Source organism: Lissotriton vulgaris, chromosome 1_1, assembly GCF_964263255.1.
Source record: "Lissotriton vulgaris chromosome 1_1, aLisVul1.2, whole genome shotgun sequence".
Taxonomy (NCBI): domain Eukaryota; kingdom Metazoa; phylum Chordata; class Amphibia; order Caudata; family Salamandridae; genus Lissotriton; species Lissotriton vulgaris.
In genome coordinates this window covers 976,387,762-976,409,371 of record NC_141685.1, presented here as the reverse complement: position 1 = coordinate 976,409,371, position 21,610 = coordinate 976,387,762, and the positions used below count along the sequence as shown (strand labels likewise).

The 21,610-nt window shown below is 44.3% G+C and overlaps 1 protein-coding gene across 1 annotated transcript in view; it reads left to right on the top strand.

The window, feature by feature from the left end:
* PET100 (PET100 cytochrome c oxidase chaperone) overlaps positions 1-15,731 on the top strand; it is a 53,206-nt gene extending 37,475 nt beyond the window's left edge. The window contains exons 3-4 of the mRNA XM_086960318.1: positions 3,397-3,429; positions 15,220-15,731. Of these exons, the coding sequence (XP_086816444.1) occupies positions 3,397-3,429; positions 15,220-15,303 (117 nt within the window). The 3' untranslated portion in view covers positions 15,304-15,731. The remainder of the gene's footprint in view (positions 1-3,396; positions 3,430-15,219) is intronic.
* Positions 15,732-21,610: the final 5,879 nt, after the last annotated feature.

The following is a 21,610-nucleotide window of genomic DNA, read 5'->3' as shown; positions in this document are numbered from 1 at the left end:
GTGCTGTGATGCGGACCACCACACTGATATGCGTTAGTCTAACACCTGATGCGTGGTACTTGGCAGGACTGCTAATATTGGCCTTGGCAGGACACCCTGAGAGTCTCTAAGTGCCTCCCCTAAAGGTCTTGGGGGCATTCGATTTGGAGTCTCGTGGTTGTTATGTCACCGGAAGAAAGTTTGGAAACTTTTGAACATTTTCTTCCAGACCAAAGATACTTTTTTTTTTTTTAACTCTTTGACTTCCAGACTTCCACCGGGACCTATAGACTTGGTGTGTTAGACACATGCTACATTGCGTTCGTACTGAAATTGCACCTTGGTCCTGGTCTATTGTGACTATTGACTTTCATTGGCCCTGTATGTTTCTAGGTGCTTTTTCTACTTGTATCTTAAAAAATCATTATCTCAGTCTCCCCTTATTAGATTTTTGTTGTATTCTTGTAATTTTGCTTATTAAAATGTTCGTTCTTTTTATAAACTGGAGTGGCATTTATATTGTGTTATGTTTTTTACTTTTTTTTAAAGTTTTCGTACTTTTAAATGCTTTAGACATTTTTTTCTAATTTAAGCCTGTGTACTCTGTGTCACAGCTACCAAGGGGTTACCTCAGGTTTAATTTTCTGGAACCTTTGACTGGATCTGAGAGGTTAGTGACTTTATGAAGTCCAGTGATCTTCCGTCTACCGAAATTCATAATTCACATTCTCACATTTTCCTTTGGTAATGATGACCCACCTTCCCATTTCGAAGAGTAGTGTGTATATGATAAGATGACTGACTGACTGACTGATAAGGTTCAGTTCGTTTTTGAACTGCATTTCTGTGTTCCTTTGAATTTTGCCTTCACTTCTTAGGGTTTAGAGAAAAAGGATGTGAACTGTGGTTGAAACCCCTTGTTGGCACCATATACTGCTCAATGAAGTCACATCTGAGGAGTCTCTGGAGCTGAGTTAAAGGCGCAACGCCATTTGTCGGTGGTGGAGAGCTGTTTCATATTTTCTGTATCCAGTTTGGTGCCTAGAGGAGATTTAAGAGGTGAGGAATATGCAAGTAGATAGAGTCTTAACCAGAAACATAATTTTTAAAGGTAGGTGACTTATTCTTCCTGCTCTTAGCTCTGGTTGTATATTAACAACAATTGGTTCATTGGGGAACACAAAATTACTTTTACTATCTCATACACTATGTAGACATTTGAAACACAAAACAGAATCCAGAGACCATCTAAGAATTTATGTACTATTTTATAAATTTTAGTCATTCATAAATACTGATTTCATAATTAAATTGCAAAGAAGGCTGTACAAAACAGTGAATAGTGCAAAAAGTGACTTAAAGTGCTCAGTGCTTACGGCGCAAAGTGAAAAAAGACTGTACAATTATTATATACAATGGGGGAAGTAACGTGTGGTCTATGCGTATTATACAATTATCAAAATGTACACCGTATTAGTCAGTACTTGGTACATGATATCTATGCACATAATCCACTTATTTGTCGACGTTTCGACCCTTAAAAGCAAACATATGGAGTCAACAACGGGTCTTCATCAGGACTGTGGGGGACAGCAAACAGCCTTCATTTAACCCAGCCGGGTTGAGGTGCGAGTTGAGCTGTATTAATCTGTTCTGCCGTGTGGCTTAGAGTTCCGCCCCGACTAGCATTCTACTTTAAGGCTCACCACTATTTGAAAGCCAATCTGGGAATAGATATGACTATTCTACCCAGTAGGATTCCGGAAATGTACAGGACTGGAGTTCCCAAATTCGTAATCAAGTTGAGCTGTATTGATCTGCTCTGTCGGCGTGGCTTTTAATTCTGCCCCGACTGTTGTTGAAATTATGAGGCTCACTGAAATTGGAACCCAAACTGGGTAAGGAAAAGTATGTTCCTTCCAGTGGGGTTCGGAGATGGTTTGGAACTCGAGTTGCCTGGCCCGCAATGGAGTGACTAACTCCTCACTTATCTACACGGTTTTATGGGGACAAGGGATGCTGTGCGCCGGGGAGAGAATTCTTCCTGGACGGCGCTGCTCCAAAACCGCACTTTAAGTCACTTTTTGCACTATTCACTGTTTTGTACAGCCTTCTTTGCAATTTACTTATGAAATCAGTATTTATGAATGACTAAAATTTATAAAATAGTACATAAATACTTAGATGGTCTCTGGATTCTGTTTTGTGTTTCAAATGTCTACATAGTGTAAGTAATTTTGTGTTCCCCAATGAACCAATTGTTGTTAATATAGATTAATTGCCCAGGTTCATAGGGATACTGGGTTTACCCCATTTTGTTGTTTAATTAATCTTAGCTCTGGTTTAGCACGGTTCATACTATGGCCTTACAGTAGAAGATTCTACCTCCGAGCTCAAAATATTTACTGCCATTAGGTGGTAAATGTTGTGTGGTTGCAGATATGAGTGCTTGTTTTTTGTGTAGTGTGTGTATTTATTTATTGAAGGTACCATGCAGCCTCATACCAGCAACCCTTATGCAGCATGAACACTAGCTTAATGCTAATTTTCTGCTTAATGGTATGGCAAATTCCTCTGCACTATTAAACAGGCTAAAACAGGGCAGCCAAACAGTTTTTTGTTAGTCTTTTCTTGAATGCGGAGTAGACATTCTCGTGATCATGGTATCAAACGAGACCTATCAATATATTTGCTTTGTAGTCAGGAAGAGTTGAAGGTGGATCAATGATCTCTCCTTATGAATGGTTCATTGGTTCATCAGTGCTGCTTAAACAGTAGGCAAACTTTAGCATCCTTTAAACTAAAGACGGCTGCTTGAAGAAAAAATAATAGTAAGCGCATATTGTACAAATACTTTCATAAATGTGAACATAATGATTACAGTGTGAAATCTGCATTTTACATCCAAAATGGCTGCATGACTCTCTACACACCTATAATTCCAGATTTCTGTAATCAGTACCAATTTATGTACAAGAACAATAAAAATGTTTTGAAAAAAATGGCTGAATGAAGAAAGTGTTCTGTTAGAACTCAAATAGGCTTTTGAGTTATGTTTCAACATAGAAATGGGTTTTGTGCTCTACTGTGAAGAGGGGGGGGGGTGTTTGAGGCTGCTCCATGTGCATACACAGGAGCTGGAAGAAGACTGTGACTTTAAGCTACTCTGATGTGTAGAATCAGTATTCCTGTTTATACATGTCCTGAAAAATAAAAGTGTTGACTTTAGCGTGGTTTGTGACAGTTGTATATGGTTACAATTGTATTTAACCTTCATGGTGATTTAGAAGTGATAGTAACCACATTGATACTTAATGACCCATATATTTTAATTAAACAATATTAAGTGCAAGCATCGCATTTGTTCTTCTCAGTTCTACCAGAGAAGATGTTAAAGTGTTTGCTTTCTTCCCACAGAGGGAGATCTATCCACCGGAGCTCAATGAACAGGTAAGGGGTTAAGTGATCTTGAGAGTGAATTAGAAGCTTACTTATCTATGAATGGCCGGATGTCTCTTACTACTCCTTGCCTAGCTCACTCTACATGGATTCGGAGTGGGGTGGAGGTGCTCTAAACATATCTTTAGCCTTATGATTTGCTAGTTCACAGCCCCAAATCTCTTTTTGCCCTCCAAAGACTTTCAGATTCCGATTGTGACCTTTACGATCATTGCCTTTAGAGCCATAATAAAGAAATGGGGTGCTTCTTGTGCTAAGTGGGCCTGTCTTATTGAAGTCACATTTTAACCATCATTCCCTTGCATTGCTGGGTAGGCCACTAGGATTGTTTTCCACTGGTGTGTTGTGGTTCGTCCTACTAGTGGCTTAACGAATTATGAGGGGGCCCCCCTCCTAAGTACATGGAGGGGACTCCCTACGATCAAGACTCAGTCAGGAACTCTCAGCACAAAGGTCGGGGGCTGCGGCGGCTAATGTTACGCCACTGCATCCTACTACGGCTCTGCGGACTGGGCCATGCACACCCTTTCTGGACTTCACTCTCGGGATAGCAAAGGTGAGCAGTCAAAGGCTTCTCAAGAAGGTAGTGTGAGGAGACTTGGGCAGAGACTTAGAGCTCAACCAGCCATCAGCAGTTTGTATGTCAGGACTCACTGGCGAGGGCAGTGTCATACGGTATGATTATCTTTGTGCATTTGCCGCACATCCTTTCAGTCTTTTGTAGTCCGGCCTTGCGCCACCTGCTGAGTAGGGAGGCGGCTTGGCAGTTGCTGGATGGTGCGCTTGTGGGGCTCTTACTGTTGGCGGCATCTTTTGTGTTGCTTCATCAGGGCAGTGGTATCGCTCCTCACATGGCCTTCTGAGTGTTTCCGAGTGACAAGCCGGATTGACATGTGCTCACCATTTGCAGTTGTGGCCTCTGGGTCGGGGACAGGTGTTAAGAGTTGGCAGCACTGATATCTTCTTGGGCGAATGCACCACATGTTCGCAGCAGCAGCACTAGTCCTTGAGACATGCTGCAAGGGTTCTGGATAGCACAATGTTGTTCGACTTCACTGTTTCTTTCCGAATTAGCCACATGAACCACGTTTTGGAACACCGGATGACCAACTCATAACTCCAATCAGTCCAAGCGATGCTTCCACTTGGCAGTCTGTTTCTTCTCTGTGCTGCGCACACCAAGCACCAGAGCTGGACTTCTCCTCATATTGGAACAGTCAATGACCTTCCTACTCAGAGCACGCAAGCAGACAGGCTTCTAGGGGGTAGGCAGACTCAGCAAGTAGTGCAGACTTCAGATGATGTCCCCTCACCACTGGGAAACTGACTATTATGCAGATCTGATCTAACAGCAGTTCTCTGAGTACACTGCAGAGCACTCCCTTGAGTAAGAAGAGCTTAAAATTGTAAGAAAGTGGGTGGTTTGATTCCCACATTTATACATATTTTTCAGACTGTAGATTTACATTCACTGTCTAATGTTCTGAAACCAGTGTGGTGTGGTTCCGTTTCAAATGCCAATTTCTGGCCTTAGAGCAGATACACAGTGCTTTTGCGCAAGCTGATATCCCTCATAGCAGGTAGTGATTACGCTGGCTGCAAACAGGAGTATTAAGAACATAGGCACAATGAAGTGTAAAGTCTCTCTACCTGGCTGTCTTCAGCCTTCCTGAGGTAGCATCCAGGCACAGCTAAATTGTCAGTCTCTGCCTACAAACATCTACACTAAGAGGAGGATCTGCTGATGACCCACTTCCTCTCCCCTACCATCTACGAAATGGCAGCACTCGGGAAAGACTTGTCAGCAACCACTTGCTAAAATATCCTCATAGAATTTCTAAGGGCAATCCATGTCTCCGTCTTTCTTGTTGAGTTTCTGTATTTCCAGCCACAGAAATCCAGGCAAAACACTTACACTGTGGTAGCTGCCATTATCCTCCATCTTGTGCTGTTCCAAACCAAGGTTATGCAAACTATACCCCACTACCTTCTGCACTGAGACTCATCCACACTCCGAGTCTTACTACTGAACATGTGCTACATACAGACACCACATTAGTTGCTCACCGTGAACAGTCTATACACAAGCCTTTTTTCTGCAACTGTGGCTAGCAGTCTGAAGTTTAAAAAAAGAAAGGCATTGCCATTATAGCTGGGTAGCGAGAGGGAGCACTGGCTGGACAGAGCAGAGACATCAGATGTAAGGACTGTGTTGAAGGACAGTAAAACAGAAAAGAAAAGATGGAGCACAGAGAAAAGGGGCTGAAGGGCGGATAGGTGGGGGTCAGACAGAGACTTAACATATGTCCATGTGAGAAGGGTCTCAAGTGCGGAATGGCAGTGTATCCAGCAGGTTTGGAGTAGAATGGTGGAAGCATGGAAAATATGTCTCAAAGGATAGGGGAAGGGATGGGGTTGAGGCTGGTGATCTCCTAATTAAAAAAAAATTTGAATAAGAAAAATCAATGTGATAAAATGGATAAATTGGTTAAAATTGCGTGTAATTGACCCTGACACTTCGTTCTGCCCTTACACATTCTCTAGTGCAGGCCCTAAAATGTGTTGATTTCATATTTTATAAGCACTGCATAAACTGCTTTATTTACCCCTGCAACCCACAATATCCACATTGTTCAATATATTTCCCCTGCTTGGTTTTGCGAGCATCCACACTTCCCAGTGTTACCCTAATGCAAGTCTCTACTGTGTATCTTGATTATTCTGGCCTCAGCGCTCACAACCATCATGTGTCCACGCTGAGGATCACTTATTGGGTTTGGTGTATGAGATTCAGAGAAGGGCTATGTGGTCTTTAGGGGTATGCACACTATGCTTGCCTTTCTTATCAAGAAGGACTGCTGCCCCTTTGTTGGCTGACATGAATTTGGCAATGGTGGCAGTGTGTTTTAATTCTAGTCCTAGAGCAGTCCTTGTTCCGTATTCTCAACACGTGGTGAGTGGCCTCCGGCTGTTTTCCATCTCAAGTTCTGCCTAAGTTTGTGTAATCTGGTCTTTTGCTACATTCTGTGTCTCTAGATAGTGCATGTGTGTGTGATAGGCATTGGTAGTAATTGATCGTGGAGAGTGTGCAATAGCCACTTCACGAATGCTATGTAATATGAAGGTTAGCGTAGCATTATGTATTGCTAGCATTCCTGAAGCTTTTATGTGGCATGTGGCTGTGGGAGGGTGGCCACAGGGCTCCTTTTAGATGTGCTGAAGAGACCTTTAGCTATGTTCTGCCCTTTGTTTCTTGCTGGATGACTCATTAGATACGAGGGAGGGTGTGGGAAGTTTGAGACAACAGTTTTGTCCGAATATAGGGTCAAACGTTAGTACCGCCTATGCTCTTGATTTCCCCAGAGTTTCTACTTCCAAAAGGCTAATGGGTGGCCTGTGTGAAGGCTTCTCTCCTCTTCGTGTTCATGTTGTGGGTTTCTCCCAGTGGATACTCTCACTTCCTGCTGTCTACCATCTCCTGGAGAAAAATAGTGTGTCTGCTTTGGAAAAAGCAAGATACTCAAAGTGAAGGTACTGCCCAAAGTTTTTCAGAAGAGCACAAGTAGATTACACAAACCTTGTGTGAGAACGGAGTGCCAGAGGACTGACACTGCCAGCCACGTCTCCATGACTTTTCCATGACCAATATCGATGACACCCTGCTGGGTTCAACGTCTGATATCCAGGACTGTTGTCTTTGAAAGTCAGCCTATACAGATGAGGGGGTGTTGTCTGATGAAGTCATCAACTATCTCCGGGAAGAAGTTATGGGTTTTGCTTTGGTAAAGGAACCAGCCTGGCCTGTTGAGAGATCTGCTGAATGAATTCTAACAAGAGGTGTCTTCCACCGGGGAAGAAGCTGTTCTTCAGCTGCCATGTGGCAGAGCTGCCCGAAAAGTACATTGACCCGCTGATAAAGTTGCAGAAACACACTAAGAATGTGGTACGCGTTGCACTGAGCTGTGGTGGGCTTACTGCAGTTTTGGTGTGTTTAGGCCACCTTCCTTTGCCTGGGAGCATCTGACCGGTGGCCATCAAGTACCAACGGATGGACATTGTGAGCCCATCCCCATCATGACTGAAGTAGGTCTCACTGTATCCCATGCTGCGCAAGAAGAAGTGCAACTACATCTCCTGGTCACGGCTGAGAGCTGGTCTGTGCTCAAGAAACTTATGGTCCCAAAATGATATGACGAATCTCTGTCTGTGGCTGTCACTGCAGCGTGACTATGCTGATGCTGGTCCCTGTACCCTGTGACCTTGGACCCCTCCTTCATCACGTGCCAGGGATCCTGAGCGTAGTTTTTTGGGAACAGCTCTTAGGCCCCCTATGAACTTTTGTTAACTTTCCTCAAGATCTGTGGGTGGGCTGTGCATTCTGTGTTTAGGTGGTTTTTTTTGCTTTAGGCCTGAAGAACATTGTGCCCTGCCTGCGCTCCTATGCGGCCTCCCTGGAACAGCTGCTCGTGCCAGCCCAGCAGGAAGGTGGGGCTCGATGTGGAGTTGACGAAGGAGGCCTTGTGATTGGGGTCATGCTACAGCATTCAATATAAAACAGTGGACTTGACCTCCATCGAGCTGAATGAGACTGCAGACATTGCCCGGGGCCTACTAGTCCTAGAAATCCGATGCTGTTCAGTACTTGCACTGTGAGCATACACTTTGTCAAGTTTTCACCATATAGCCGTTTAGCTTTGTCTTAACTGTAGAATTGCATTAGTAGACACTGTGTCCCCTAGTTATATTGCTGTGTCATATTGAGTATTTACTGTAAGAAAACATATTACTGTGTCATATTGAGTATTTACTGTAAGAAAACACTTTCTTTTTTTATAAAGTCAAAACAATGACCCAGCATTCCTTTTTTTGAGTGAGATGTTGATTGTTGGGTTCTGAGATTGTTGGGTTCTGACCCTCAAACACCACACCACCTTGGACAGCTTGCTTTGCTACCCTAAGAATAAAGTTCTATAGTGGTGTACTTAGTGCTCAGTTAAGTAATGTCCCCAGTAGATCAATCCCCGGGACATCATTGGTAAGCGGACCCAACCCCCAATGGTTGAGGCCCATTAAGCCCGGTGTGCCTCAGGACCCAAGAAACGGCTCTGATAATCAACCCTTTTTTTTAAACACTATTCAAACAGCTAAGAGAAAACTGCCTCATATCTGTTCTTTGTTTAACAAACTCTTCCGGGAGCAAGGAGTCTGGGGCTCTTCACAGTTGTCCTGTGCTACTGAAAAATAGAAAGGACTGTCTCCAAAGGCAGGGTTTGTTGTGGGCCCTCTGTCGCTATCACTTCCTGATTCCTCTTACAAACAATCCATGGCTTTTTATTCAGACCACCTCCTTGGCTACATGGTCCCTTCCTTATGAGCCACTCTTCAAGATGCCTTGATTTTAAATGCTGTGCAAACAAATGATGGACTGAATCCTGAACAAATGAAACACTCGCCCACAATCCAGAGATCTGGGTTACATCCATTGTTCTTTTGCTCACCATGCCACACCAGTTTAGAACAATCCATATGCAAATCAGTCTGGACCCTTCACCCTATGGGAACAGTACAGCCCGAACTGCCTGGACCAGAAACAAGCAGGCTGTGACCGGTTTTGGGGTATCACCCCTCATTAGCCAGGCTAGCTTGAATCCAGTGGCACAGTGAGCAAGGGACCCCTGCCTGGGCATACCCATCCACTTAAGGCAAAAAGTGCTGCGCAAACAAATGATGGACGGAATGCCGAACAAATCAAACATTCAGCCCAGTCAGGAGATCTGGGTTCATTTCAAATAGAGCAGGATACTAACAGCCTTTTTAAGTGCCACAGTGTTTGCAGAAAAGGCACTATATGTACCACCTTCCCTGATCATGTTCAGCTGTGTGATTGACTCCTGCCACCGTGGAAGGATGCTCCTCTAATGGCTCTCCTGACAGTGTAACTATGAGTAATGCGATGACATGAACCAGTGTTCCAAATAAGAAACTACAAAGTGAAATAATAAATGCTGGATGTCTTAGTAGGCATGTCTCTGTTCGCCGGTTACATGGCATAGCAGTAGATTTCATGTAGTTTAATGATGGTCTCCTTGCCCATCTTTGATTTTCCTTTGAGGTCAGCTTTGATGATTCAGTCTAATGAGCATCACATCGTCATCACACGTGTTATCCGCACTTTGAGTTGTTCAAGTGAAGTACCAATTAGGAGACCCCTTCTGAAAAGAGGCCCTTCAGTATGTAGGAGGCATTTCCCTCCCAGACAGAGAAGCGGAAATGTTATTCAAGTAGACGCTATTTTGATTCAAGATCATGTTTCCAAGGGTTGTTTTGTATGGTGAGGTGCCTGAACAGCTTTTAAAAAGCAGGGCTCATCCTCTCCGATTTCAGGAGCCACGTTAATGCAGCTGTGGGTCGATGGGAGACATAAGGAAGTTTTACAAGTGGCATAATACCTTCTTAATGCAGGCGCCTTCACTTACGCTTTGAGATATTCAAAAGCCTTTCTAAATAGGAGCATATAAGGCCTGTGTGCATTATACGTATATTTGAGGGTTTAATGATAGCAAACATTTTACGATATCCTGAATCTTTGTTCTAGAATATTATTATTATTAATTCCAATGTTTCCCCCAACAGGCTTGAGATGAAACAGGTTTATTGTGTAGGTTCCACGTTGGGTTACATATAGTGTTCTGCTCATCTTCTGCTACTGACAGATCTTTCGAGAGCAACATTCTTAAATATTATACAGCCCACAGGACAGTCACATCCTGGTACAAGCAGGCCAGAGATGGGACAGCAGGAGTTAGGACGTGGCATAATTAGCATTTGGAGTTAGTGCTTTTTTTTATAACAAACAAATGATTGCTATGCAAATTACATATTGCGAGAAGCTGGCCTGGTATATGATGTCCACTAATGTAAGTGGGCACCTTGCACAATCCAGACAGCGCTTATGGTGATTTAAGAGGTCTTAGACAACCTTAGCAAGCTCTCTAAGTGGTAGCTCTGGAGAGCAGCCTTCAGGCTTAGTCCTGGAGTGTAAACCAGCTAGTTTCACCAGAATGCATTCTTATAGTATAGATTCAATGAAAAAGAACGATACAGAATATTTATAAAAAATATGTATTATATAATGCTCTTTAGTATGTTCCAATATCTCCAACACAGAGATAAACACAATATCTTAGCAAAGAAACACAGTAATAGCACGAAATACAAAGTGGCCCCGGGTGGGGAATGGGGGGAACAAACCTAATGCTAATAAAGTGGTATAAGTACGACGACTCGAGTAAAGACAGTGTCGAGAGGACGTAGAAGTGCTGAGAACCACCCAAGGTGAGTAGGCAGGGACCCGACGGAGAGCATGTGCAGTGTGGAAACAAGACTGCGTGCTCCATACAACTCTATGTGCAAGTCACGGTTGGAATTTTAAAGATTACGGACCCTTCTCATATAGACCCTTGAGAAACCCCTTGGAAGACAGAAGGTTGGAGAACCACCTCACCCGCGGAAACCCTAATACCCACGTTACCTAGACCAGGGAAGCCAAGTGCGTACGTGTAAAGTGGTGTTGTGAACCGCCGTCGAACCCAATTGAGGATTTCAGGAAAGTGCTGCTGCTGGAAGAGGAGAAAGTGTCCGTGGCAATCCAAACGTGGATTCTTGAAGAGGAGTGCCTGAAAGCAGTGGGGACAGAGTCTATGCCACTCAGGAGTGACCAGGAGACTTGGAAGATGAATGCCGTCCGATGTCGGTGCTTCAGGGGGAGATGACGATGACCTTGACTCTGCAGCTGTGAGGACCAGGGGATGCTGAGGAAGACCAGGACCCGGGTACGAGCTGTCCCACGAAGAATGTCGAGTGCTGAGGGGTCGTTGTCCAGCAGGAGCACCAACAAGCCTTTGCAAAGGCAAGCCACGCAGGAATCAAAGAAGAAGCACGCCAGGACCAGCAAGGTCCAAGGGACTAAACAAAGGCAGGGGAGTCAGGGCAGGTCCTGAGCAATCAGGAGAGCCCAAAAGTAACAAGTGTGACCCTTAAGTGGACCCACAGGCCGGAGGCACTGCTGTCACAAGAGGACCTCAAGCATCTCACCAAAAGATGCTGGCCACGATGCACACAATGCGGTGTGGCTGAAGATTCTGGTCACTGGAGATGCTCGAGGTTGGGGCTACTTGGAGCCCGAAGATCTTCCTGTAAAGAGGCCAACAAGCCTTTGTAACTGAAAGTTGGACTCTGTGCACAGGGGTTCGGTTATTGCAACCCCCACGAGGGATACTGGCCTCAAACTTGGTGAGAGGGTAGAGTAGGCCTCTGGGGCTATGGAAAACCACCACCATTGTTGCAGAGCCCACAATGTCCGGAGGAGCTCAGGATCTGCAGACCGGTCGACTTAGTTGCTGTGCCTGCAAATGCAGGGGAGTGACTCCAAGGGAGATTACTTTGGTTGTCTTTGATGCTTCACAGGCCTTGGAAGGTTCCTGTATGATGCACAGGCACAGACGATGCAGAAGACTGGAAGGGAGATGAAGTCAGGCCCAAACGAAGTCCATTGAGGTCCAGAGTGTCCAGACGGTAGATGTGCAGTGCTGTCTGATCTGAATCTTATCCCACGATGAATCTAGTGACCTACACCCAGGTAAGCCCTTAAGTACCTTAGGGAAAGGGTTGCAAAGATTGAGGGGACCCTCCCAGGGGAGGGTCTGGACGGGGGAGGTTACTCATGTCCTGTGTCCAGTTTCGCGCCAGAGCAGCAGCCAACGGCTCCCAGAACTGGTTTGAACTGTACTATGCACAGGTACACCACGTGTGCCACTCATGCAGACTTTCTGGCGCTGGCAAGCACACCCACCCGGTCCCAATACACTAAATCCTGTCTGGGAGGTGGACACACCTCCCTGTGACTGGTTGCCTATTGTTCCACCTTCCTCTGCTCGAGCTTGGCTCAGCAGCAGGAGGGCAGAAATGTGTCTCTGGTCGGCAGCAACCATTTTGTGCTGTCTGGGTCTAGGAGACTGCTACCGGGAACACTGAGAGCCTAACAGAGGGCTCTTCCAGTGCTTTGAATCATACCTCCAACACCGTTTACGGTGTGCGTGTGTCATACCAAAATGTTTAATATCAAACATGATAGGATTCGTTGCAGCCATTTTGGAGATGGTTATCGCGTAATTACGCGGGGCCCCTCTATATAGTATATGGCTGATTCACTGACAACCCGGGAGAATCAACTCTGTTGACTGCTCAGGCAGGGGCACCCTCTCACTTCTAACCAAGCACCCTGTCTTCAGGATTGCAAAGGGCTGCTACAAGGGTGACGCAGGTTTTAAGTGCAGTGACCCTTAGATACAGTAAACCTATATCATATATAGGTGGTGCAACCACCAACTTAAACAGTCTACAATGGCAGGCCTGTAGATCCCTTTTGTATGGTCTCCTATGGGTGGCACGATGCATGCTTCAGCCCATGGGAGACCTCTAGGTTACCTATACCCTGGGTACCTTATTATCATATACTTGGGACTGATAAGGGTACTCCAGTATCCAATGTGGAGTGTGCATAAGTACTCAACACAACAATTTAGGGAGAAAGAAGATAGACTGGGGTCCTGATTAGCAGGATCCCAGTCAGACTAGTCATAAGACAGCTTAGCACCAGGCAAAAACAGGAGGTAACCATAGAAATAGATCCTATTTTCCTACACATACCCATACCACTGATCCCCACTCTGGATGGCAGGCCTTGCTAACATGCAGGCTTGTGGTGCAAATGAAAAGATCGGGCTATGGGTTCTAGTCTGTGTGCTGTGCACAGTGTCTGCTTCTGGGTATCCATGCACGGCGACACAACAATTGAAGGTTTATTGGAATGGAGCTGAAGAAAACTTTATTAAATATTTGAAAAGCCGTTTCTCTGGTTCTGTCGCTTCATCACTAGGCCATCATTCATTCTCTTGGTTCATGAGTGTATTCATGTTACTCTCTATTCATGGGTGACTGGATCCTTGGGAGCATCACAGTTTCCTGGCCACTTGAGGGGAAGTAAGCCAGGCACTTCTCAATACATTTGATGATTTAGAAGCTGATGGGTGTATTCCAAGCTGGGAACTCACTGTCCCAATGTAGAATCGATTTCATTTCATCTTGACCTTCACTCTCTTACTCCTAGTCTCTCACTTCTTGGAGGCCCTTGACCCTATTGGCCAGGATATCTCCTGTGGATGTCTAGTTAGAATTTACCTGACTGTTCCTGGTGGAGGGATGTCACAAACTCCTTACAGAGGTCATTGCTTTAGTAGCTGGCTCCTGTCCAGGTCGCATCACTTGATATATAGCCTATAGCACTTGCTTGAGGAATGTTGTACCTTTTTTCATAGATCACCTTGCTTTTGGGTAGCCCTTTTAGTCTTTCAGAGGGTTCTCCTGAGGCTCTTACTCAAAACCTGCAGATGGTGAGTGGGTTGTCTTCATTGTTGGTCAGGGGAGTAGGTCATGCATACATGTACAGCCTACTCTGTCTAGTGTTCTGTGTTGAAAGAAATGTGTACACTACTCTTATACATACAATATATAAGCATGCACAGTTCAAGCTCCTTACCTTTACATACAAAGCACTACACAACACAGGTCCAGCCTAACTGAACAGCAGCGTGCATTTCATTAACCAACCAACCTCTCAGTCGAACTCTCGTCAGCACACCTACCACATATACCCAACAAAATGTCAGGAGGTCATGCTTTATCGTACCTAGCTCCTAAAGCATGAAACAACCTCCCACACTACATTAGACATCCTCATAATTTCTTGAATTCCGCAGGAAGCTTAAAACCTGGCTTTTCATTAAGGCCCCCGAGCACTGCCCACACACCTGCAAAGCACCAGGATACGCTCACAAGGTGACAATACTCTATAAAGATCTACATAATATTTGGCTGAAAGGTAGAAGAAGCACATAACGAACTCAAAAGTTTAAGCCAGTAAAATATATGAATATTAAACTCACTAGAGGCACAGAGGTAGAATGAGATATTAGACAAAAACTACACACCACTAATATGTCTCTTGCAGGTAATTGGGGAAAAAGAGAACAACACTTTTTCTTACCATAAAATTGTGAGCGTACTCTATTTGGTTGGCACTGCTCTGCCAGACACTAAACTCGTAATAGGTTGGTGCTGAAGATTGTTTCTCTGAAAGCCTATATTTACCAGAAGCAGCTGGAAAACGCTGCACCCTCCTGGAATCACATGCCAACTATCTGTTCCTGAGACCTGCTACCAAAAATGAATCTCCTTTCTTGATCGATTGATAATATTCAGGGCTGGGAAGGTATTTGGCTGATTGTGCCAATCGGGTTAAATGTGGTGTTATAGTTAGGAGATTAAGTACTTCCCTTGTAAGGTCTGGTGGATCATTCATATAAGCCCGCTACGAGACGATGGTATACGTACATGTGGGAGTACCTAGTTTGAATATTGGTTCATATCTTTCTTGTGGCAGAGGATGTGTTTTGTGAATGACTGGCATTGGTGTGTAATGTTTAGATAAATACTCTAGCCTGTTTTCTGTAGTCAGGACTGTAATTAAGGTCATGTATTCTGCCTATTTTGCATTGTTCTTCCTGGGCCAAATTGCAACAGTTTGAGGAAGATTTGTGAACAATTTATAAGATTCTGGTGTAAATCTGGTGCCCTGTTGTCAAGATAGGGTTTGATTGCAAGACATGTCATGAGGGGTTGTGCTAACAGATTTTTTCTCTTTTTTCATGTTTTTTTTGCCAGCGTAAAGAATTGGAAGCTTTTCAGGAGCGGATGAGACTAAAAAGGGAAGAGCGCCTGTTGAGGCAGGTGGAGAAGGAGCAGTGACATCACTTTTTCTCAATATATTTCTCTTTCGTTTGAAACCAATGAGTGAAATGAGGTTGTGATAGGTACAATTTGAAGATTTCATTTCTCCCAATCCTGGCACCGGTGTTTCTTTGCCTTATGTTAAACTTATTTATAGTGGAGCAGGCAGGTTCGGAAATCTCCACCAAGAACAGGCATTGTGTGCAGACTTTTGCGCAAATCCCTACAACAGAAACACTTAATGAGTTACTTTGTAATGAACCCTAATTCTCCTTTCTATTGAATCCAGATGCACTCTCAGAAATGTTAAGACTTTGTCACAGGTTTTAATCTGTGTTCAGGCAGTTTTTGAAGGGGTACTAGCACCTCCCTGTTGAGAGAATTTCTGCTGTATCTGGGGGTCCTTTGGATGTTTGTGGCCTCAAAATAAAAATTATTTATACATGCTTCTTTGTAATTTTTCAGTTTGGATATGAAATAGAAACATGGATTTAAGAATAATAATTTGAGGTCAAATGGCCCCAAGCAGTTGAGCATTGGCACAAATATTTTTTGGTCTCGCCTGGACTGCTTTTTGCTGCAATGTTGAAAGACGAATTGTGGACCATACCAAAAAGTTACAGTGGCCTTTGGGCCGGCCGCATGGCATACCATTGATTGGTGTTCTTCTCATTTACATTTGCTTGCTTCTTACTTAATGGCTTTCCTTGCTCTTTTGTGTTTGTCAGTCCCTTGAAGCATAGCTTCTTCGCCAGCCTTTTGGTTGGATTACTTGCATCCTTCCACTGCTCACATCCAGGGAACAAAGCTTTTTTTTATTCAGCATTCGATGAGTGTGTTTGGTTTCTGCTTTCTCCCTCATTTGTTGCATCCCCTTTCAAATAAACCCTCTCCTTTGCAATTTGTGTTGATCCCCTCTCCCCCTGACTCAAGCTTGTCCTTTACTTCCTTAACCCCAGCTTTCTTGGCTTTTTCTTTTTAAACTTCTTGCCCACCTCTTCATTAAGCTTCTCGGTTACTCCCCCCTGGTTGTTATTCCCCACAACCCCCTCCTGCATCTTCTTTGCTTCCCTGCCCAACCTTTAAAAGTTTGCTTTACTTTTGCTGCTATTTGCTGTCTGACTGCTCTGCTTTTTTTAAAAGGGCTTCTGCTCAAATTTAAACGTATTTTTTGTCTTTACGACTCCAAGTGGTATCTGCCATCTTGGAATGTTAAATGAAAAAATAATCAAAATGGCGGCCACGTGACATGGACATGCATATGTCACTCAATTTGGGCTTCCAGAGCGCCATGACACGCATGCACGCACACTCGTTATTGCATTTTTGGGTGGGGGCAGATGATGAAGAGCATCCGCAAAAAGCATTCCCTTTTTTCCGATGCACACAGCATCCATAAAAAGTACTAGAACAGTCCAAAACGCAAGAGCTATTGGATTATGCTAATGCTTTTGTTGCTTGCCTCGCTTTTTAAGTCTGGCGTAAGCAAAGACCTTATGATTTTAGTAAAAATCATATATGGAATAAACGTCCATGTATGGGCTTTCAGGCAGCCATCTTCATCTGTTGGTCTGTTCTAGTCATTCAGATTTCGCTTCCTCTCACTACAGCATACATTGTGGTGCAGTTGGTCAGTCCAGTTCAGCCATTCTTTCATTTCTGTGTGAGTGACGGTATTCTGCAAAAGCACAATGTCGTCACCCAAACAGAAAGTAGATCCTTTCAGTGCCAATGACTTGTGGGTCATTGCACATATTGTTTGTGCCCTCCTTTGTTTATTTAGTACATCATTGTTTTGATCATTAACGACCTCTTCTCCAGTCTGCCATTGCTCCTAACATTTGTCAGTGGGCCTTTGCCTGCCAGCGAAAGGTGCTGCCTTCAGCATTGCTGCTTCCCACACATTTCACCGCATTGGTAGTCGTGCTCCGTTCCCTGCCAGAAGCTGCCTCTTCGCTTTGTTGGTGTAGCAACAGTCACACTTTGTACTGTCTTCTGCGCCACTAGCAACGCTTCTACTCTAGCACCTTCCCAAATATTGCATTTTCACCCTAGAGTTCAGTCCTCACCTCGGATCAATATCATAAGGGAAATGAATAGGAAGTGTTGCCAATTTTTCAGCATCATTAAAAATGTGACAATGGGGTTTCTGTATTTTATGGTGAATCAATGTAATGGTAATATGGGTTGGTACAAGATGGCCACTGCATTTACCATGTACAGACACTGCTTGCCAGTTAAGTCCTTCTTCTATTTTACTTACGGAGTGCCACCAGTGACTGACCTCTGCCATCAAAAAGGCATAAGAGAAAATATGCAAGGAAATCACAACAATCTTTTATCACATCATAGAAGGCGAACCCTCCTTGACTCATGTTAAAGGGGCTTATGTAAAAGGTGACACCAAGAAATACCTCACACTGTCTGATGCAGGTCTCTCTCATTATCAGTACAAGTTTCATACTTCTCACCTGCAGGTATCTCGCCTACATGCCACTTCATATGTCACCACTTCTCTTCCTGACTACAGGTCTCACTCCAGTACTGCTGGAATTCTCTCTTTTTTTTTTTTTAGATTGGGGTGCAGTTCAATTGTGTCACCTCACTAAAGCATAGGAGATGTTTGGCAGTGTTCCTTCTAAAATACTGTAAGAAGAAAAACGTTTGAAGGGCTCCTTTTACTTCTCTTTCTCACCTAACCCTTTCAGGTTTTATGGGAGTGCTGTAGCACTTCCGGTACGCTTATTTCTAGTGCTACTGCCTCTCACCTGCTCTAGGTCTCTTCTTCCTCCTGACTGCCCCTCCCCTTCATGTCTTTGAAAGGGGAGGAGGCTGGCAGTGTCCTGATTGCAAGTCTCCCTCCCCTTCAAAGTCATGAGTGCAGTTCTTCTTCCTCCCACCTCATTTTCTGATGTAAATGCCACTTCTCCTCCTGGAATCTGATCTCATTCCTCTTGCCTGCAGTAGTAGCGTCTCCTAACTTTAGTTCTCACCCTTCCTCCTTCTCATTACAGGAATTCCTCCTCCTACTTATTCAATGACAGCTCCCATCACACAGGCGTTCCTCTGACCATCGTTTTGTAGGGTTCCTTCCCCTCCTTCTCACGGCAAGTTTTGTTTCTCCTTTAAATCTTTTCTCCAGGATCACACTCGCCCTGTCTGCAGGTCAGGTTACCCCTGACTGTAAGTCGCACAGCTTCTTTCAGTCTTTGTCTCCCTCTGTCCCCCAACAGAAGGCCTCCTTACTGTACCTCCACCTAGGCCTCAATGCTTCTTCCGCTGGCTGCAGGTCTCCTTTCTTCCACATTCCACATCACTCATGCTTCTCACAGACTAACAGTTTATCAATGTCAACAGGACTTTCACACCCTTTGCACAGTAGCTTTCACTGTACCTACTAATGGCACTCTCAGACCCCTCACAAACTAGCAGGCACACACTGTCAGAAGCACTCTTACACCCTTTATAGTAGCAGTCTTGCATTACTGACTGCACCTACAACCCTCAGAGATTGACATTCTTGTACTACAGACAACACTCAAACTCCTCACAGTGCAGCAGTCACATTAAAGACCACACTCTTGCATGTATCACAGAACAGCAGTCTCACAATACCATGAGCACCCTCTAACTTTATTTCTCACACTACAGGAAATACTCTCACCCCCTTCGACTCACCCTCACACCTACAGCATATCATTCACTCACTGTTGACCTCACCCTCAGACCCCTCACACGCTAGCAGTCACACATTACTGAATACAACCTCACATGCTTCACAGACTTGAGGCGTCACACTACTGACAGCAATCTCGCGCCTCAAAGTAGCAGTCACACATTACCAATAGCTTTATTATACCTCTCACAGACTAGAAGTCACACTATAGCCAACACTCTCACTTCTGTCACAGATCAGCAGCCTCAAACTACAATGGGCGTTCACGCCCGGCACACACTAGCAATCTCACTCTAGAGACTGCAGTCTCATTCCTCTTACAAAGTAACAGTCTCACATTTTGCATTCGAATGCCTCACACACTAGCATCACACACGAATACCGATACTCACAGACTAACAGTCAGACTATAGACAGCATTTTCACGTGCCTCAAAATAGCAGACTCACGATACCGACAGGACTCGCAACCCTTACTCTACTGATGGGCACCCTCACATCCCTCACTAAGCAGCAGTCTCACGATACAGATTGCATTTTCACACTTTTCACCGTCAAGCAGTTTCACACAATCAAGTCTCTCTTACTCCAAGTGTAGTAATTTCATGCTCCTGACCACACTCACACCCCTAACAAATAGCAGTAGGACACAAGTGATAGCCCTCTCAAACATAGTAGTAGTCATAGTGCAGACAGCACTCCTACATCTCTTACAGTCTAGCAGTCATGCACTACTGGAAACACTCTCACACCCCACATGGAGTACCCAGCTCAACCTACAAACAGCACTCTCACACTAGCAGTCTCACACTTCGATCAGCACTCTCGTGCTCCTCACAGCATAGCAGTGCTAACACACTCTTATGTCCCTCACAAACTAGGAATCAAAGGAAACTGGAAGCCCTCTTTCACCTCTCACAGACTAAGCAGCAAAACCAACAGGGTCCGTTTACAACTTGGAAGTGCCTCTCCAGTAATTGGTGAGTTTGTGTGTCTGGGATTGTTGATGGGCAAGAATAAGCTAATGAGAAGATGAATACTTGAAAGAGTCCAAGAAATGACTGTGCATATGCATAATGAGTGACTGAGGGAATATATGGTGGATGAGTGACTTCAAATCTGGAAGCTTCCAGTCATCCTCAGTTATAAGCCTCATATTTGGCTTTGACAATGGTTGTTTTCCTATGCAAGGAAGTTGTCAGCGTATTTTTTTTAATTGTGAGAACTGCAAGAATCAACTAAAGCATTTTATGTAACTTAAGGTACAAATGTGACATTACCAAACCAACACTAGAAAAAAACTAATAACAAGGTTACACAAGGAGTGGGCACAAAAAAGGGGAAACGCTCTACAGAAAAAAAATGCATTTGAATGTTTCTTTTTATTCCAAAGCGTTCCCTTTTTCCCAGATTTCTTTTACATGCCACAAAACCGCAGCATCTCTCATGTCTCTTCATAATTAGTTCCAAGTTCCATTTGCTTAAATTGACATCCATTGTAGGTCACTGTTATCTGCAGACATTATCACAGAGTTGTTAATAAAACAGATTCCTAAAATTACCTACTTACACCCACGTCTGATCTGAAACATCTTAAATCAGATTTTGTAGGCCTCCTAATGCAATACGTATTGTTTACTATGCAGTGGGCTCACAGCCTGCCCGCAGTTTACCATTTGTGGTTTTCGTTGTCACTTTCATTTACAATATCTCGATTGCTTAGCACACGTAGGCTTTCCCTTCCTTTCTTGTGTTAGCTACATCCTGGAGAATGGGCCAAGTAGATCTGCTCTTCCTTGACTTTGTTCTTCCACGTCTTTTTGCAACATACTATTATTTTTTTATCAGTGTTTTGGTATCATTTAAGGATGTTTAATGTGCTTTCCTATTTTTAACACTAGCATATGGCTGTTCCTTTCATCTTATCTGCCTTCTCTACCGACTCTTTAGTTACTTAAGCTCAAAACTGTACTTCTATGCCACTCTACTCAAAGCTACTCCACTCTTTGCCACACTGTGTAATTGTAAAAAGTTGCTTAAAGGAATTTTAACATTGTTTTATCGCTGCAAAGTTTTAACCCCTTCTATGCTAGTGACGAGCCCAGACTCGTCATGCAGCACGGTGCTCGTGTGCTGGTGACGAGCCTGGGCTCGTCATGAGCCGTGGAACGCTCACACGCGGGGCTAATTCCCCCGCTGTGCTGAGCGTTCCATTGCGCGGGCGGGTTCATGATGATCCCAGGCTCGTCACCAGCACGTGAGCACCGTGCTGCATGACGAGCCTGGGCTCGTCCTCAGCACCGCGGCGCCGTGCGCGGCCCCCCTCCCCCCGCACCGCAGGGGAATTAGCCCCGCGGCGAAGGGGTTAATTAATCATGCACAATAAACTTACTTACTTACTATTTGCCACTCTACATCACTTCACTCTACGCCACTCTATTCCATTCCATGCCACTCTACACCACTCTACTCCATGCCACTTTACGCCACTCTGCTCTACTCCGCTCTCTGTGACTCTATGCCACTCCCTCACTCAATTCTGCTCTACACCATTCTACTTTACACTGAGAAAGCAAATAAGCTGCTGAACTTTTAACTGAAGCATAAAACCGATAATGACACATTAAGAGGATGAAACATGAACTAATTG